Source organism: Hylaeus volcanicus, unplaced genomic scaffold (genome assembly GCF_026283585.1).
Source record: "Hylaeus volcanicus isolate JK05 unplaced genomic scaffold, UHH_iyHylVolc1.0_haploid 12197, whole genome shotgun sequence".
In the NCBI taxonomy this organism is placed as follows: Eukaryota; Metazoa; Arthropoda; class Insecta; order Hymenoptera; family Colletidae; genus Hylaeus; species Hylaeus volcanicus.
Window position 1 is genome coordinate 36687 of NW_026533147.1, and position 13313 is coordinate 49999.

The 13313-nt window shown below is 33.3% G+C and overlaps 4 protein-coding genes and 1 long non-coding RNA gene across 6 annotated transcripts; 3 read left to right on the forward strand and 2 right to left on the reverse strand.

Annotated features, from left to right (window-relative positions):
* The first annotated feature begins 346 nt into the window (after positions 1-346).
* On the forward strand, positions 347-1438 carry LOC128883021 (uncharacterized). The gene is made up of 4 exons (XR_008458682.1): positions 347-463; positions 523-657; positions 719-900; positions 971-1438. It is a non-coding gene; the product is annotated as an uncharacterized LOC128883021 (long non-coding RNA).
* A 323-nt stretch (positions 1439-1761) lies between these two features.
* LOC128882925 (uncharacterized) lies at positions 1762-5641 on the reverse strand. The gene is made up of 15 exons (XM_054134774.1): positions 5508-5641; positions 5341-5455; positions 5195-5290; positions 4765-5132; positions 4607-4701; positions 3912-4252; positions 3743-3849; positions 3554-3694; positions 3404-3490; positions 3266-3353; positions 2972-3213; positions 2754-2921; positions 2249-2701; positions 2121-2182; positions 1762-2050 (listed from the first exon to the last, which is right to left on the reverse strand). The coding sequence occupies exons 1-15, from the start codon at positions 5544-5546 to the stop codon at positions 1885-1887; spliced, it is 2568 nt and encodes an 855-aa protein (XP_053990749.1). The 5' UTR covers positions 5547-5641; the 3' UTR covers positions 1762-1884.
* Positions 5642-5705: 64 nt separating this feature from the next.
* LOC128882851 (U5 small nuclear ribonucleoprotein 40 kDa protein-like) lies at positions 5706-7429 on the forward strand. The gene is made up of 9 exons (XM_054134628.1): positions 5706-5813; positions 5858-5896; positions 5958-6030; positions 6078-6171; positions 6227-6395; positions 6472-6594; positions 6657-6896; positions 6964-7137; positions 7194-7429. Exons 1-9 carry the CDS (start codon positions 5766-5768, stop codon positions 7269-7271), a joined length of 1038 nt encoding a protein of 345 aa, XP_053990603.1. The 5' UTR covers positions 5706-5765; the 3' UTR covers positions 7272-7429.
* A 49-nt stretch (positions 7430-7478) lies between these two features.
* LOC128882850 (uncharacterized) lies at positions 7479-9765 on the reverse strand. Of its 2 annotated transcripts, XM_054134626.1 has the most exons (11): positions 9514-9765; positions 9369-9451; positions 9139-9232; positions 8900-9062; positions 8644-8858; positions 8509-8598; positions 8431-8457; positions 8155-8382; positions 7978-8075; positions 7682-7914; positions 7479-7628 (listed from the first exon to the last, which is right to left on the reverse strand). In XM_054134626.1, the coding sequence occupies exons 1-11, from the start codon at positions 9641-9643 to the stop codon at positions 7517-7519; spliced, it is 1473 nt and encodes a 490-aa protein (XP_053990601.1). In that variant the 5' UTR covers positions 9644-9765; the 3' UTR covers positions 7479-7516. The 2 variants fall into 2 exon arrangements, with proteins under 2 accessions (XP_053990601.1, XP_053990600.1); XM_054134625.1 differs by having other exon boundaries at positions 8431-8598; positions 9514-9685.
* A 278-nt stretch (positions 9766-10043) lies between these two features.
* On the forward strand, positions 10044-12890 carry LOC128882849 (histone-arginine methyltransferase CARMER-like). Its single transcript, XM_054134624.1, has 9 exons — positions 10044-10448; positions 10495-11003; positions 11367-11605; positions 11650-11760; positions 11813-11875; positions 11920-12008; positions 12068-12204; positions 12267-12435; positions 12483-12890. Exons 1-9 carry the CDS (start codon positions 10176-10178, stop codon positions 12636-12638), a joined length of 1746 nt encoding a protein of 581 aa, XP_053990599.1. The 5' UTR covers positions 10044-10175; the 3' UTR covers positions 12639-12890.
* Positions 12891-13313: the final 423 nt, after the last annotated feature.

Sequence of the window (13313 nt, forward strand, 5' to 3'; positions counted from 1 at the left end):
GACTCGACTAAGCTTATATTTTGAGAGAAAACTTTGAAAATCTACAACTTTTGGAGAGATCAACGAAAGTGTAAAAATAGGTCGATTAATTCGAAGTATAAATTGCATCACTCTTTATGCATTTAGCCTTTACCGCGAGATCTTCAGTTTTTAATAGACTTACAAACTAATTTTTTAAATGAGTACCGCTTGTTCTCCTAACAAGCAAAAGGTTTGGGTACAGTAATTGTCCCTGCGAAAACAAAATAAAGCCACACGTTCATGTGTGGTTTATCCCTTTTTGAATATTGTCTCAAATAGATGATAAACTTTTTCACTACACGAGTTTAAGAAAAATTTTTGCTTGTTGTAATAATTTGAATTTTTGAATCTGTGATCCTATAAAAAGTTACGATGGAATACTTTCAAAGAGAATGGTTTATATTACTGCTTGGTGTCAATTTTTATTTTTACAATACTTCAGGTATAGATTGAAAAAACTAAATTGTACACTAGTACCTACTTTTCCGGTTGATTCATTAGACTAAAATCCAAAAAATTTTGAAAGAACCGTGTAGAGATATTTTGTAAATGCGATGTTGGTTACGGAAGTATGGTTCATACTGTCTTGCTTTTCAGTTGCCTGACTTAAGGCGCTCTTGACCTGCATTCCAACACGTAAAGAGTATAGTATAACACAACCCGTAATGACTCCATTGCACTATCATTCCAAAAACAGACAAAATAATTTACAAAGTTCGCTCTCAGTACGGTTTTCAAAATAACGGTATCAATGGATAAGGTGATTGAAAAAAAGCTTTACCGAAAGTAGGAAAACTTTATTTGACTTATAAGAGACTAAAAAGATATCCTGTTGCTGACATTATTTGCTAGAGAAGGATATTCTTGACGCGACTGACGGTAAGTCTGAAATTGGCTAAGTTTAGCAGGATATTCGTTAAAAAAATAGATTTTTTAAAATTTTTTACAGGAAATTATAATTTCTGAATTATTTTTAAAGATTTTTTTTTAAAAAAAGAAAAGTATTTCTTCTAGTTTAATCGCGCGAATGGCTTCATCTCTTGTTTTATAAGTCAGTGTGAAAACGACATTCAAAAGAACGAGTCACTATATAATGGAGAATCCTTAGCATAATGATTTAGCATAAAATTATTATTATACATAACAATAAGAAAAGTGTATGTTGCATGATGCAAGCATAAGCGTTGTAACGAAAAAGAGTAGAAATTCAACAAGGAAGAAATCGACATTGCTTCCAAAACTAGTAAATGGTTGCGAAAAGAAAATAATGACTTGTGCGAAGCTGTCAATTGATTTCTTCTTTTATTAATTTGACGAAAAACTATGTGACGAAGCAGTTAAACTATTTTGTAAAAGAAAAACTGGTCGTTTATATAGAAACGAAGAAATTGTTTGCAATGCATTACGAGAGTAGAGAGCATTCTCACAAGACGGTTAAAAAACATGAAACCTTTAATTGGAAAAAAATTGTCGACATGTTTGTGTTTTTTCGATCAATAGATTAATCCTAGCATTCCCACGTTGTGTAAGCGGTAGCTTAGACGAACGTTTTAAAAATGTCTAGTATTGCTTTCACTTTGATAAAAAAGGAGAAAAAGTTTTCTACTCACATCTGTCATTGGGTCCTTTTATTCATAGGAAATTGAGTGAAATTTTTTTTTTACAAAAGATTCTTTTTATCTTTTCCGCACGTTAGGGGAAGAAAAAGGCGAATATTATTGATGTATAAATAGCATTTTTGTTGAGTGAAACAATAGTTTAGTTGAAATAGCGTAGTAAAAAACGTTTTATAATTGTGCTTTAAAAAAAAATTTTAAACCACAACGATTTCGAGCATTGAAAAAATATGATTGTTTCACTTTATTAAGGAGTTAATAATAAAGAAAATAATTTGTTAAAGTGCGCTATATGGTGTATAACATGTTTAGAAGAAACCGAGTCAAGTGGATGTATTTTGATATCTAAACAGAGTTGTTTTGTATTAAGCAAAACAATTTGAAACTTAAGTAAGATTGTTATTGGAGTATGGCTAAAAAAGACAGCATAAAATGAAAAGTTATAAGAGCCCTTCTAGCGTATGTGTGCCATAGCAAACTTACAATTGTATGCAAAGACCGTGGGCAAACCATTTGTAAACACCCTCCTTTGGAGATCCTGCGGCCTGTAAAAAGATACATACAAAAAGTAGTTTATTAAGTTCATACAAGACTAAAGGAGTCGAACGTACAATACAGTGAAATTGTGCTTTTGAGAAATCTTTCTTTATATTTTCGATTATATCGGTGCAGGATTCGGTTAATAAGGAACTGTCAAATGGTACTTGATTTGTGAACTGATGACTTTGGGTTGTTTTATTCCACAACGCTTGAAATGATGAGGCATTATACACCACACTGGCACTCGTGTCCATTTGTAGTGGCTTAAAAGACAAGGTTGATTTCATTGGCTCGTTACAAGAATCCTCAATGTGTAAAAGATCAGTTGATGTACACAATGCTTTGAGCTTGTTAGATGTCTCCGATTCGTCTAAGAGAACTTCTTTAGAAAAGCAACAAGAAATAAACTTCCCACTAAGATTTATAGTGTTTTCGGAACGAATCATTGGTATAGTTGATAGGTCAAGTAAAATTGATAAAGTATTGAATTCGGAAATGCTAATGTTAGGAAAAATTATATTTTCCTAACACATTTATAAAAATAAAATGACAATGGTACGATAAAGGGGAACAAACCAAACGAGTCGGAACTGATGCAGGTAACTCCACATGTTTTTCTCCATGAAGAAATTTCTCAAAAAAAAGTAACAAGGCATAGTTATTAGCTGTTGCTTCGCGTAAAAATCGATACAGTAAAATGACTCGATCCCGCACATCAAATGATATTTCATCATCATTCAGTAACTAATAAAATCTTTTTTAAAATTCGAGCATTCAACATTGTCAAGCGTTACACAGTCAAAAAGTTTCCCAGTGATGATTTGCATTTCTGGCGCTCGAATAATTAAAAGTCGCATAGTTGCGGTTATAAGTTCAAACAAAACCACATCCGACTTTAAATTATTTGTCCATAGATCTTCATGCAACGTTACAGAGTGACATTGCTCTTTGTTTTGTAAGTCATCAGTGGCAAATCCTTTTGTCACAATTTCCTCTAAAATAGAGGGAGCGGAAGGCATGTTGTGACCGAATTTTCCTGAAATTTACACTAAGATAAGAAAATTTTTATGGACAAGGGAGTCAACTACCTAAAATCCATAACCAGGATGCAAAGCTTTGACAGGTTTTAAAGATCGTCACAGAACATTCAACGCAATGCTTTAATTTTGAAAAATACTAATAGAAAAGAATATATACATAAGGTGAATCGTTTAAAAATAGTTTACATGAGGTTTTCTTTCTAAAATACGTTGTAATACTACAAAACAACTTGAAGTAATATAATCTTTTGATAACTGCATCAATCCTATTAACTGATAACCCAAATAACATTGTCAGGTATATATAAGAAATTGAATGAGTTTACTACTAGGTACTTGATCAGTGACATTTTCAAGATATTCAGGGAAAAGAAAAGCTATCGTTCCAATAGCCTCTATACTTTTGCAAACAACAGATTTATTTGGATCAATAACCACATATTCAACCAGTTCATCTAAGATAAAAGCTGTAGTTGTCTGACGTTTCCAAATGTTGACTTGAAAATACGTGATGTGTTAGCTTACTTTAGACACCAATAGAGTTAAAAGGTCGATTTTAATAATTTTTATGTAGACAGGGTCATGAAAAGCCAAAAAAAACAGTTTGAAATCCTTTCCAAAAATTTGAGACGCTAACAGAAATGAATTGTCAATTCACAAGTTTATAGAAAAATTTGTATAAAATAATACATACCAACAGATTCTTGTTCGTGGGATTTCGCTTCTCGGTCACAGAGTACGAGTATATGACGTAAATGCACTAAAACTACATAACATTGTTCGACTGGTACGGAAACGATGAGAGTAAGAAGAGGAGGACGCAGTCTCTTTATAACAGATATAAGACTTAATGGGCAAAATTCTATTAAAATCAAAAAACACTTGATTGTAGCCAACAAAACAGCTGCGGAAGAATGCTTTAACAAATCTTCAAGTATGTTCATCACATCGTAAACTTCATTTTCGTTTGATGGACGATAATTTGAAAGTATATTTAAAATAATGCATTGTGAAGTTTCGCGAAATCGCTTAAGTCTGAAGTACTCACATTACCCAAATATTATAAGACTAGAGATAGCAAGGGGAATTAAGGACAAAGTATAATGTTATCTATTTTTTTTTTTAAGTGTATCAAGAATTGGAGTATTGTATTATGTATTTCAAAGTTACCATTTAAAAGTATAACTCTCAAACTAAAGGGGGCTAGAATCGAAGAAACCGAGTAGTGCAAAGTCAAATTCATATTAATAGATAGAACTGACGAATTGAGTGCCATCAGGTCAGTGAGGTATTGGATGAAATAAAAAACATTTGAAATCACAGTAGAAGGATTAGAAACATTTTTTAAATGAGTAGGAGATGCAAAGCATTTGACATGTTTGTTTTTACCTGTTAAGTAACCGTATGACAAATCCCCTTGTCACAGGAAGACCACCACTGGAAGCCAAAATTTCGTTAAGAACGAAGATGGCATTACATACAACCTTATTTGAAACACAGATAGGAATTGGTTTGTTTCAACGTTAAGAAGAAAAACAGATTTCTACTTGTGGTTCAATATCATTTAATAGTGCAAATACGATACGTAAGAGCGACTCATTTTCCATACTTGACGGAATCTTATAGAACTCAGAGACTTCATTTTCTGTATTGAAGGAAAGATTAGAGTGTTCACCAATGACGCTTTCAGGAGAAATGCGGAATATTCTAAGAACTCCCATAACCGCGGTACGGCGTACATATTCACTTCTATCTGATAATCCACTTCTAACAGCTGGTTCAAGGTACTCGAAAATGTTAGGTGTCTTCATCGAACATAAAGATTTCAGAGCCAAGCCGCGCACTGCAGGATCGTGATCTATGCAGTCTTTTTGTAACGTGTTCACAGCGAGAAGTGACAGATGTTGATTCTTTTCTTCTCACACAGAGAACACTCAATTAAAGTGAAACATGTCAACTGAATAAAGCACATTTTACCGGCGTAGCTGATCAAATAAAAATATATCATTTTTTTTTGAACTACATCACTAGTGGAGCACGCCATAAGCATTTCGCTGAACAATCGTGCAACATCTACAAGAAAACAAATGAAAAAAAATTGTACAAACGATATTATCCATTACCGATTCCCATAGTCATAAAAGCAATAACTTTTTTCAGTACTTCTCTTTGACGTAAATAATCCCAGTGATCGTGCTGTGAAGTAATTAAAAGTTTTTTTAATTCATTGATTTCTCCCTAGAGATCAAGGACTCTTCAGCCAATCATGAAATGAGATAACGACTCTTACCCTTTTGGGATCCGAAAAAAACTGAGGGCATGTCGTCATTTTAACTTAAGCTCAAAACAACAGAACAAGTTATTATAAATTCATAGCAAACAACCATTCAAAAATAAGGAGAACAAGAATACATAGTTTTCACGTGTGCTGCATACTGACTTGAACTCATTTGCCACCTTCTGTTTTGTTCTGTTCAAATCAAGTGCTGCTCCTTTAACAGGTGTACTTTGGCTAATCTTAAAGTTCGTGTTTCTTCTCATATGGAAAATGGCAGTTGTTTGCCAAGCACCAGACGCTAGTTCTCAAAGGAATGTGGTAAGTTTTCTAATGCATCAACAAGTGTTAATGAAAATTCCCAGTTATCAAAGAATACCCTTGAAGTACCCACTCGCGCTACGGTAATGCAAACACTATTTGATGGTTATTTTAAGAAAATACATTGATAACATAATATTTTAGGGGGAAATACTAGGAGTACAATTTAGCCCTAGTGGTCGCACGATAGCATGTTGTTCTGCGGATAAAACTATACGTACGGATTTGTGTCACCACGTCTTTTTTTTTCATTCTCTATTCCAGGACTCAATTCTGTGTACGGAAATAATGAACTTCTTCTTGTTCTTAAAGGCCATAAGGGAGCCGTACTGCAATGTAGATGGGCAGCTGAAGGAGAGTAAGTTATTTAATTTTTACTGCTAAAATGACTCATTTCTTTTCATTTTCGTTAGTCGAATTTTTTCTTGTAGCGTTGATTGTGATGCATCCGTGTGGGATTTAACGACAGGGTGTCGAATTAAAAGATTATCTGGCCATGAAGAAATTGTGAATACTTGTGCTGCAGCTAAACGTGATCATCCTAACTTATTAGTAACTGGGAGTGATGATGGGAATACTATGGTAAATATGTTTAAAAATTGAAAAAAAGAAATGCACGGCTAGCTTAAAATGCTTTTCATTTTGTCATTATGATAAGTTATGGGATTTGCGAATTAATCAATCGGCTGTAACTTTTCCCGGACGTTACCAAGTTCTTTCAGTTGCTTACGATGAAGGCGGATATCGCGTCTTTTCTGGTTCTCTTGATAATCAAATACGGGTAATGCTATATTTCATTGAGAAAAAAGAAAGAATAGCCTAGGAGAAAAAATTTCTTAACAGATCTTTGATGTACGATCCGTAGTGACGTCTCCCATCAATGGAACAAAAGATGAAACTCTTCCGGCACAATTATTTTCATTAAAAGGCCATGTTAATGCTATAACAGGAATTGCTCTTTCAGATAAAAATGAGTATCTTGTTTCGAATGCAATGGATCAAACGGTTCGTTTGTGGGATGTTCGACCTTTTTGTTCACAAGGCGAGGATAACCGCTGCTTAGCAATCACCAAAGGCCCAACAGTATGTTATCATAAGTACACTTTATTTTTGCTGCACAAATTATCTTTACATTAATTTTCTCCATTAGCACAACTTCGAGCAAGTTTTACAACGTGTCAATTGGCATCCGCAAAATTTGACTGTCGGAGTTGGATCTGCCGATCGAACGTCATATATAATTTCCTTTGAAGGTGTGGAGAGTCGAACACAAGAGCCACAGTTACTTTATCGCTTACCTGGTCATACGGGAACCGTTACGGAGGTAATCTGAAAAAGGTTTCACGTTTGCTCAGTAAATGATTTTTAATTGATGTGTAGGTCGATTTTCATCCCCATGATAACCTTATTGTTACTGCTAGTATTGATCGATCTGTTCTTTTGAAAAAGCTTAGTTAATTACAATACAAAACCGCCTTGTAACACGTTTTCCGTGTGATCTAACTATTCTTGACTACAACATCACACGGATGAACACGTTTTCCATTTGTACAATTTGTAAATTAAAACTTATAAAAGTATCTTTTACTTAATTTAAATTTTTGTTTAAAAACGCGAAACATGAACAAATAGCTTTGATTTATTTTTATGTTTTCACCTAGTGAAACAGTATCGCAAGCTTCATCTTTTTGTTCAAAAATTGATCATATTTTATTTTGTAAACTATTCATAATTTCATCGTGCGGTGGAACATGAAAAGTGTCGCCTAAAGCAATTATAGTGGGATTCTTAGAACATATTAGGTGTTTGCCAACTCTGATGATCATAAGAAACAATCATACGTCAACCTTGAAAAAATCATTCAGTACCGTTCAACATCTTCAACGGTAACTTTGTTTACAAGATCACATAATTCATATTCGGACAAAACATCTTTATTCATCAAAACCCGTTGAGCTATATTTTCTAACAAAATCATGCGATTTTCAGAATTCGACAAAATTGATGCCTTTAATAAATTCTTCGCTCGGGATAATTCTTCGCGTGATACAAACGAAAGATTTCGCAACTGATTAGCTATTGTCCTGATAATTAATTCGGCCTATACAACACAGGATGACGATTCACAGTGTGCAACTTGATTAGGATGCTGACAAATTTTCACCTTAGATGGATTTCCAATTAAATAAATACCGAATCCCCCGTCATCGCTGTATTGAACATTAAATGCAATACAGTTTTCAACCCAGTGGGAACAAAGTACTAAAAAAAAAAAAGTCATGTTCGTTAAAGTTTTGCCAAGGGTATTTTCGTTTTTTTTTTGTTAAAAAAAAAAACATACCTTTTTGATATAAGCGACTATACATTCCTTTACCAGGGCCTCCAGAACTAAAAGAGCCTCCACCACCCAATAAGGTCTGTAACACCGTTAAGACAATAATTTCGTTTGATAGTAAACCGCCCGGTGTGGGATATGTAATTAGCAAATGTAATAAAGGTGACGGTTTGTCTAATACAAAAATACCTCCTTTGTATTGAGCTTTTTGCAAAGCAGAGGTTGACGTAGCATCTAGACAGAAATGAGTGTTAAGGTAAATAAAAATACTGCCATTCCTACTTGTATAATGCGAAAATGCATTTAACGCTAAATAACATAATTCATTATGATTGATATTTATACCAGAGACCACCATACGGTCTAATGTGTAGTGTTTTTTGTGAAACTTTGAAAGGCTTTCGATATTAAAATGCTGATGCATCGTATTGTACCCGTACTGAGGATTACCTAATTATGTGAGCTCATAAATGCGTCTACGACTATGTATAGTACCAAGCGTGTTATTTGGCCAGCTAGTACTATGAAAATGGTCTGGTAACTGCAAGGCTATATCTTCAGTGTAATTTCTTTTGTCTTTTTCCAAAAGATTTATTTTTTGGTTAATTTCCGAAGACAAAAACAAAGGACATGTAACGTTTTCGGATACACAGTGGAAAATATTTCCAACGTCTTTTCTTTCAACTTCACAATTGTAAAAAATGGATTCTCTGTACTTTAAAATGTATGTGAGATAAACCAAAACTGTTACCTTCCAGCAGAGCATGAGGCGTTAGCAACCAATTTGTCTAACAATGTTGCAGTATGTTTCGAACTCTTATTAAAAGTTGATTGAAAAGCCATAGTCTCTAGGAAATGGCTGCATCCAAGCGATTCATTTGTTTCAAAACGAGAACCAGCTTGAACCGTGATTCCTGAGATGGTTAAACATAATTTTTTTTCATGTACTGAATAAAACTCACATTTTGAAAGACGCGAGATCCTTCTTACCTAAATTTGCTATGTGACCCCCACGATCATATGAAACGACTCGTAAACCATTAGGAAGCTGAGTGTATTCCAATTTTCGTGGAATTCTAGTAGACTATACAAACATGTTTAGCCTATTGCTAGTTGAAGGAATCCAGCGGATTCGTAGTTGAAATCAACAATAAAAAAGTATTGAGGTAGTATTAGTATGAATAGCTTATTTTATTAAAAGGCTTAGTTTGTTATCTTACAGATGAGAACCAATGATTGAAATTATTCCTGAACAAGCGGTTACATCTCGATGCAACAAAAGATAATGAACATCTTGCTTCAACTAATCATTTAACAACAAAGTATCAGATATAAAAAAAAAACAATGAGAAAGTTTATTACTACCAGATGTGGCGTGCCTATTATGTGTACAATAGCCACGAACAAAATATAACTTTTTAACGCTGCCGGTAAAGTATTGAATGTACGTTGATTTTAGGCTTTTAGCAACAAAATTAGTTGTTTGCAAATGCATCGTAAATTTGCAAGATATTGAAAAAATGTTCCTAAATGCAGCTAGTAGAAATCGTTTAAAATGATGTGTTCCAACTATTCTCGTTGTGTCCTGTTCCCAATATTACAAACTTATTCATTAAGTTAAACAAGAAACAAAAAACAGATAACATATTTAAAACAACCGTGCATATTAAATTAGTTTTTTGATTTTGAAATAGAAACATTAAGAGAAAATATATAAGAGTACATGCCTAACATGCGAATTGGTTTTGGGACAGGCCGAACTTATTGTAGCTGAAAGAAATCCTGGTTCGCTTCTATTATACAAAGGATAAGCTTGAACACACCGATATTTTGTTATCTAAAAAAGAAACGAATTCGGTTTTTTTTATTTGTTAAAGATTGTTTTCTTTTCATGTTTAAACGATACTGACTTTATCACAAAAGCTGTGCTTTATTAAAAAATCTTGTCCCTCTAATTTCATTTTCGTACATTAAGAATCTTGTTTAAATTTTTTTTTGAAGTCCTTTATCGTATAACATCGAAGCAAATGTCTTTAGAAAATTTATCACAACCTTTGAAGGAATACAACAACATTATAGACCCTCAACAGTTAAAAGAACAGGATACACAAGAATGTACACCCAGCATAACAATATCACCTCTGGATGGATGTGATTATTCTTTATTTCCTTTACTTAAGAAGAAACATCAAGGGACGTATAAATTTCATGAGTCATCGCCAGGAGCAGCTCCGTCTTTAATGCTTTACGATCAAAGCCCTCCTATAGGCTGCGCTATCTGGTCGTCTCTAATAAATCAAGTAAAAACTATTTGTGACAATATATTCACATACTCTTTGCTTATAGTTTCAAGTAATATCCATCAATACCACTACTATTTTGTTGGTTACTAGTACATGCGATAGTGGCGACAATTGTAAATCAGCTTGGCAACAACATGAAAACATTAACACTGTACAAAATATTCCTTCCATCAATACAATGTCTAAGGATTTTGTAGAGTTATCTACTTCATATACAGCATCTTCAAACTGTCCGTCTGCTGTTGTAATAAATTTTATATCTGACGAGAGTCGTCAAAAATTTCAATCTCAATATAACAAAGCATTGACGTTTTCAAGTGCAACTCGTTCTCATTTAGATGCCAGCGATCCTTCTACCGTTACATCTTATTTTCATTACTACGGGAAAATGAGTAATCAAATGAATATGCTTCAAGATAGCGTTCGTACAAAAATGTACTACAATGCAATTTTGTTGAATTCGAAATGTTTTGTAACAAAACGTGTAATGGACGTTGGTGGAGGTTCGGGTATATTATCTCTTTTTTCTGCTCAAGCCGGAGCCTCATCCGTGTATGTTGAAAATGGTATCAATCCAGGTCTTTTATAATCCTTACATTGACTCTTCTTATTTTCTTAAAAAGATTTTTTTCTTGCAAACAATTAAAAGTCTTTACTGCACCGACTTCAGTCTCGTAGTGACATCTAATATGTCTCTTCTATCCGTTTAGTGTTCAAAAACGGTATCATCATTGACCTCTTATCACTTCGCTCAAATTACTCCGTTATTTGAGCATACATCTACTAGATTATAACAACTTTCATTACCTTCTTTCTTGTAGTATTTTACATTCATGTTTCATAAAGAAAAAGTGTATATATTTAATGAAACATTTGTTTTAGAAATCATGTCTCTTCTTTATTTATTTGTAACAGATATATTGTTGAAGCTTCTTCTTCTGCTCTAGTTGCTTCTGCTTTGGTGGAAGCCAACACGAAATGGGGATCGTACATGAAAGTCATTAATTCTACTGTAGAAAAACTTGATTTAGTAAAGGATTTAGACGGAGAGAAAGTTGACATTCTGGTGTCTGAACCCATTGGCACTTTCATTTTTAACGAACGAATGATTGAAAGTTATCTTTTTGCACGTGATATGTTTTTGAAACCTGGAGGTACACACTTGTTGTATACAGATTTTTGAAAATATTTTGAATAGGTACAATGTATCCTAATCGTTGTCGTTTGTTTCTTGCACCTTTTTGTGATCCTGTACTTTACAACGATATCAGTAATCGTCCAAACTTTTGGAGTGATCAAAATTTTTATGGTTAAGTAGAAAAAGAGAAAATCCAGGTGTGGTATTATTTCATTTATTTCAGGTGTCGACCTTCGAAGTGTTTATCAAAAAGCAGCCGACGAATTATTTAGGCAGCCTATTGTCGGTAAGGGAAGTTCTCAAAACTCGTACTACGTGAAACATTTATAGATTATATTGATCCGAACAATCTGATAACTACTGAGTGGCACTGTGAAGTATATGACTTTCAAACACTTTCCCGCGACTCACTCTCAGATGTACGTCATTTTTTTTCATTATGTCAATATAAACACAAATTTCAATCAATAAATATTAGATGACAATCGAATATCGATTTCCTATACAATTTCCATGCTTAATTCATGGTATAGCTGGTTGGTTTGATGTTCATTTCGATGAAGGAGAACACTCTGTAGAGTTTTCTACCTCACCTTTATCCCCTCCAACTCATTGGTGTGTTGTTAAACCCTTAAAGAATTCAACATCTATCATATAAACTTGTTTTGTTCTTAAAGGTATCAAATCCGATTCTTGTTTCGTATACCAATCGCCGTCAATCCTGGACAAGTTGTATGTGGAGTTTTGAGAATGAACGCAAATCCTCAACAGTCCTATTACATTACTGCTGAAGCTATGATTGAGGGAACAAACACATACACAAGCACTACTGTTATTGATCTTAAGGTACAGCAATGCTAGTAGATACACCAACAATTAGTATGTCACTCTAGGATCCGGATTATCGGTACTATTCTAGTCCACATTCACTTTATATACCCACAATACGACAGCAACCACAGAAAAATCATGTTGGAGAAAAGGATGCTTCGTACAAGGCTAACAAGGAAACTTTTAATGACAATGAATCCATTGCCTGTACGAACTGATAAATATTTTGTGATTTTATATGACTGAATTATGAATACTTTCAATTTGTACTCTTCCAAGTTACACAAGGTATCACCTTTTTAACATTTGAACAAATATAATTATTATAAATCTTGAATTCTCTTAAATGTTACTCTTCATCCATTAGTCAATTACAATAGTAACATGCACCGTGACCTGTTCTCGACATTAAAATCGTTATTTTGCACCTTTATTCGATTTAAGGCGAGCAACACAAACACATGAATATTAACTTCTCTTAAAATATTTTGAAAACATTAGTGCGCATTATCTCTTTTTTTTTTTTTTAACATTATATAAAAAAAACTAGATTCCGTTTATATAATTCAAAACATTTTTTAAAATCTCACAAAAACTTGTAAAAAATAAAAAACACTTTGTCTTTACATGTTTAATCAAAATTGGTGTCTTAAGACTTTGAATACCTTTTTTGAAAATTTAATATTCTGTCATGTTTGACACAAATTGAACATAAAATACCAGTATAATGTAGGCTTTCTATCTTATTTTTAAATTTTTGTTTGCAATTTTATAGAGCTTTATTCGAAAATAAATTTTAGATTCTTTCACTTTTACATTTATCATTTGTAAACATTGCATCAAACTATGTAATGTTATCAATCAACGTGATTAAAGATTTAACTACATTCATA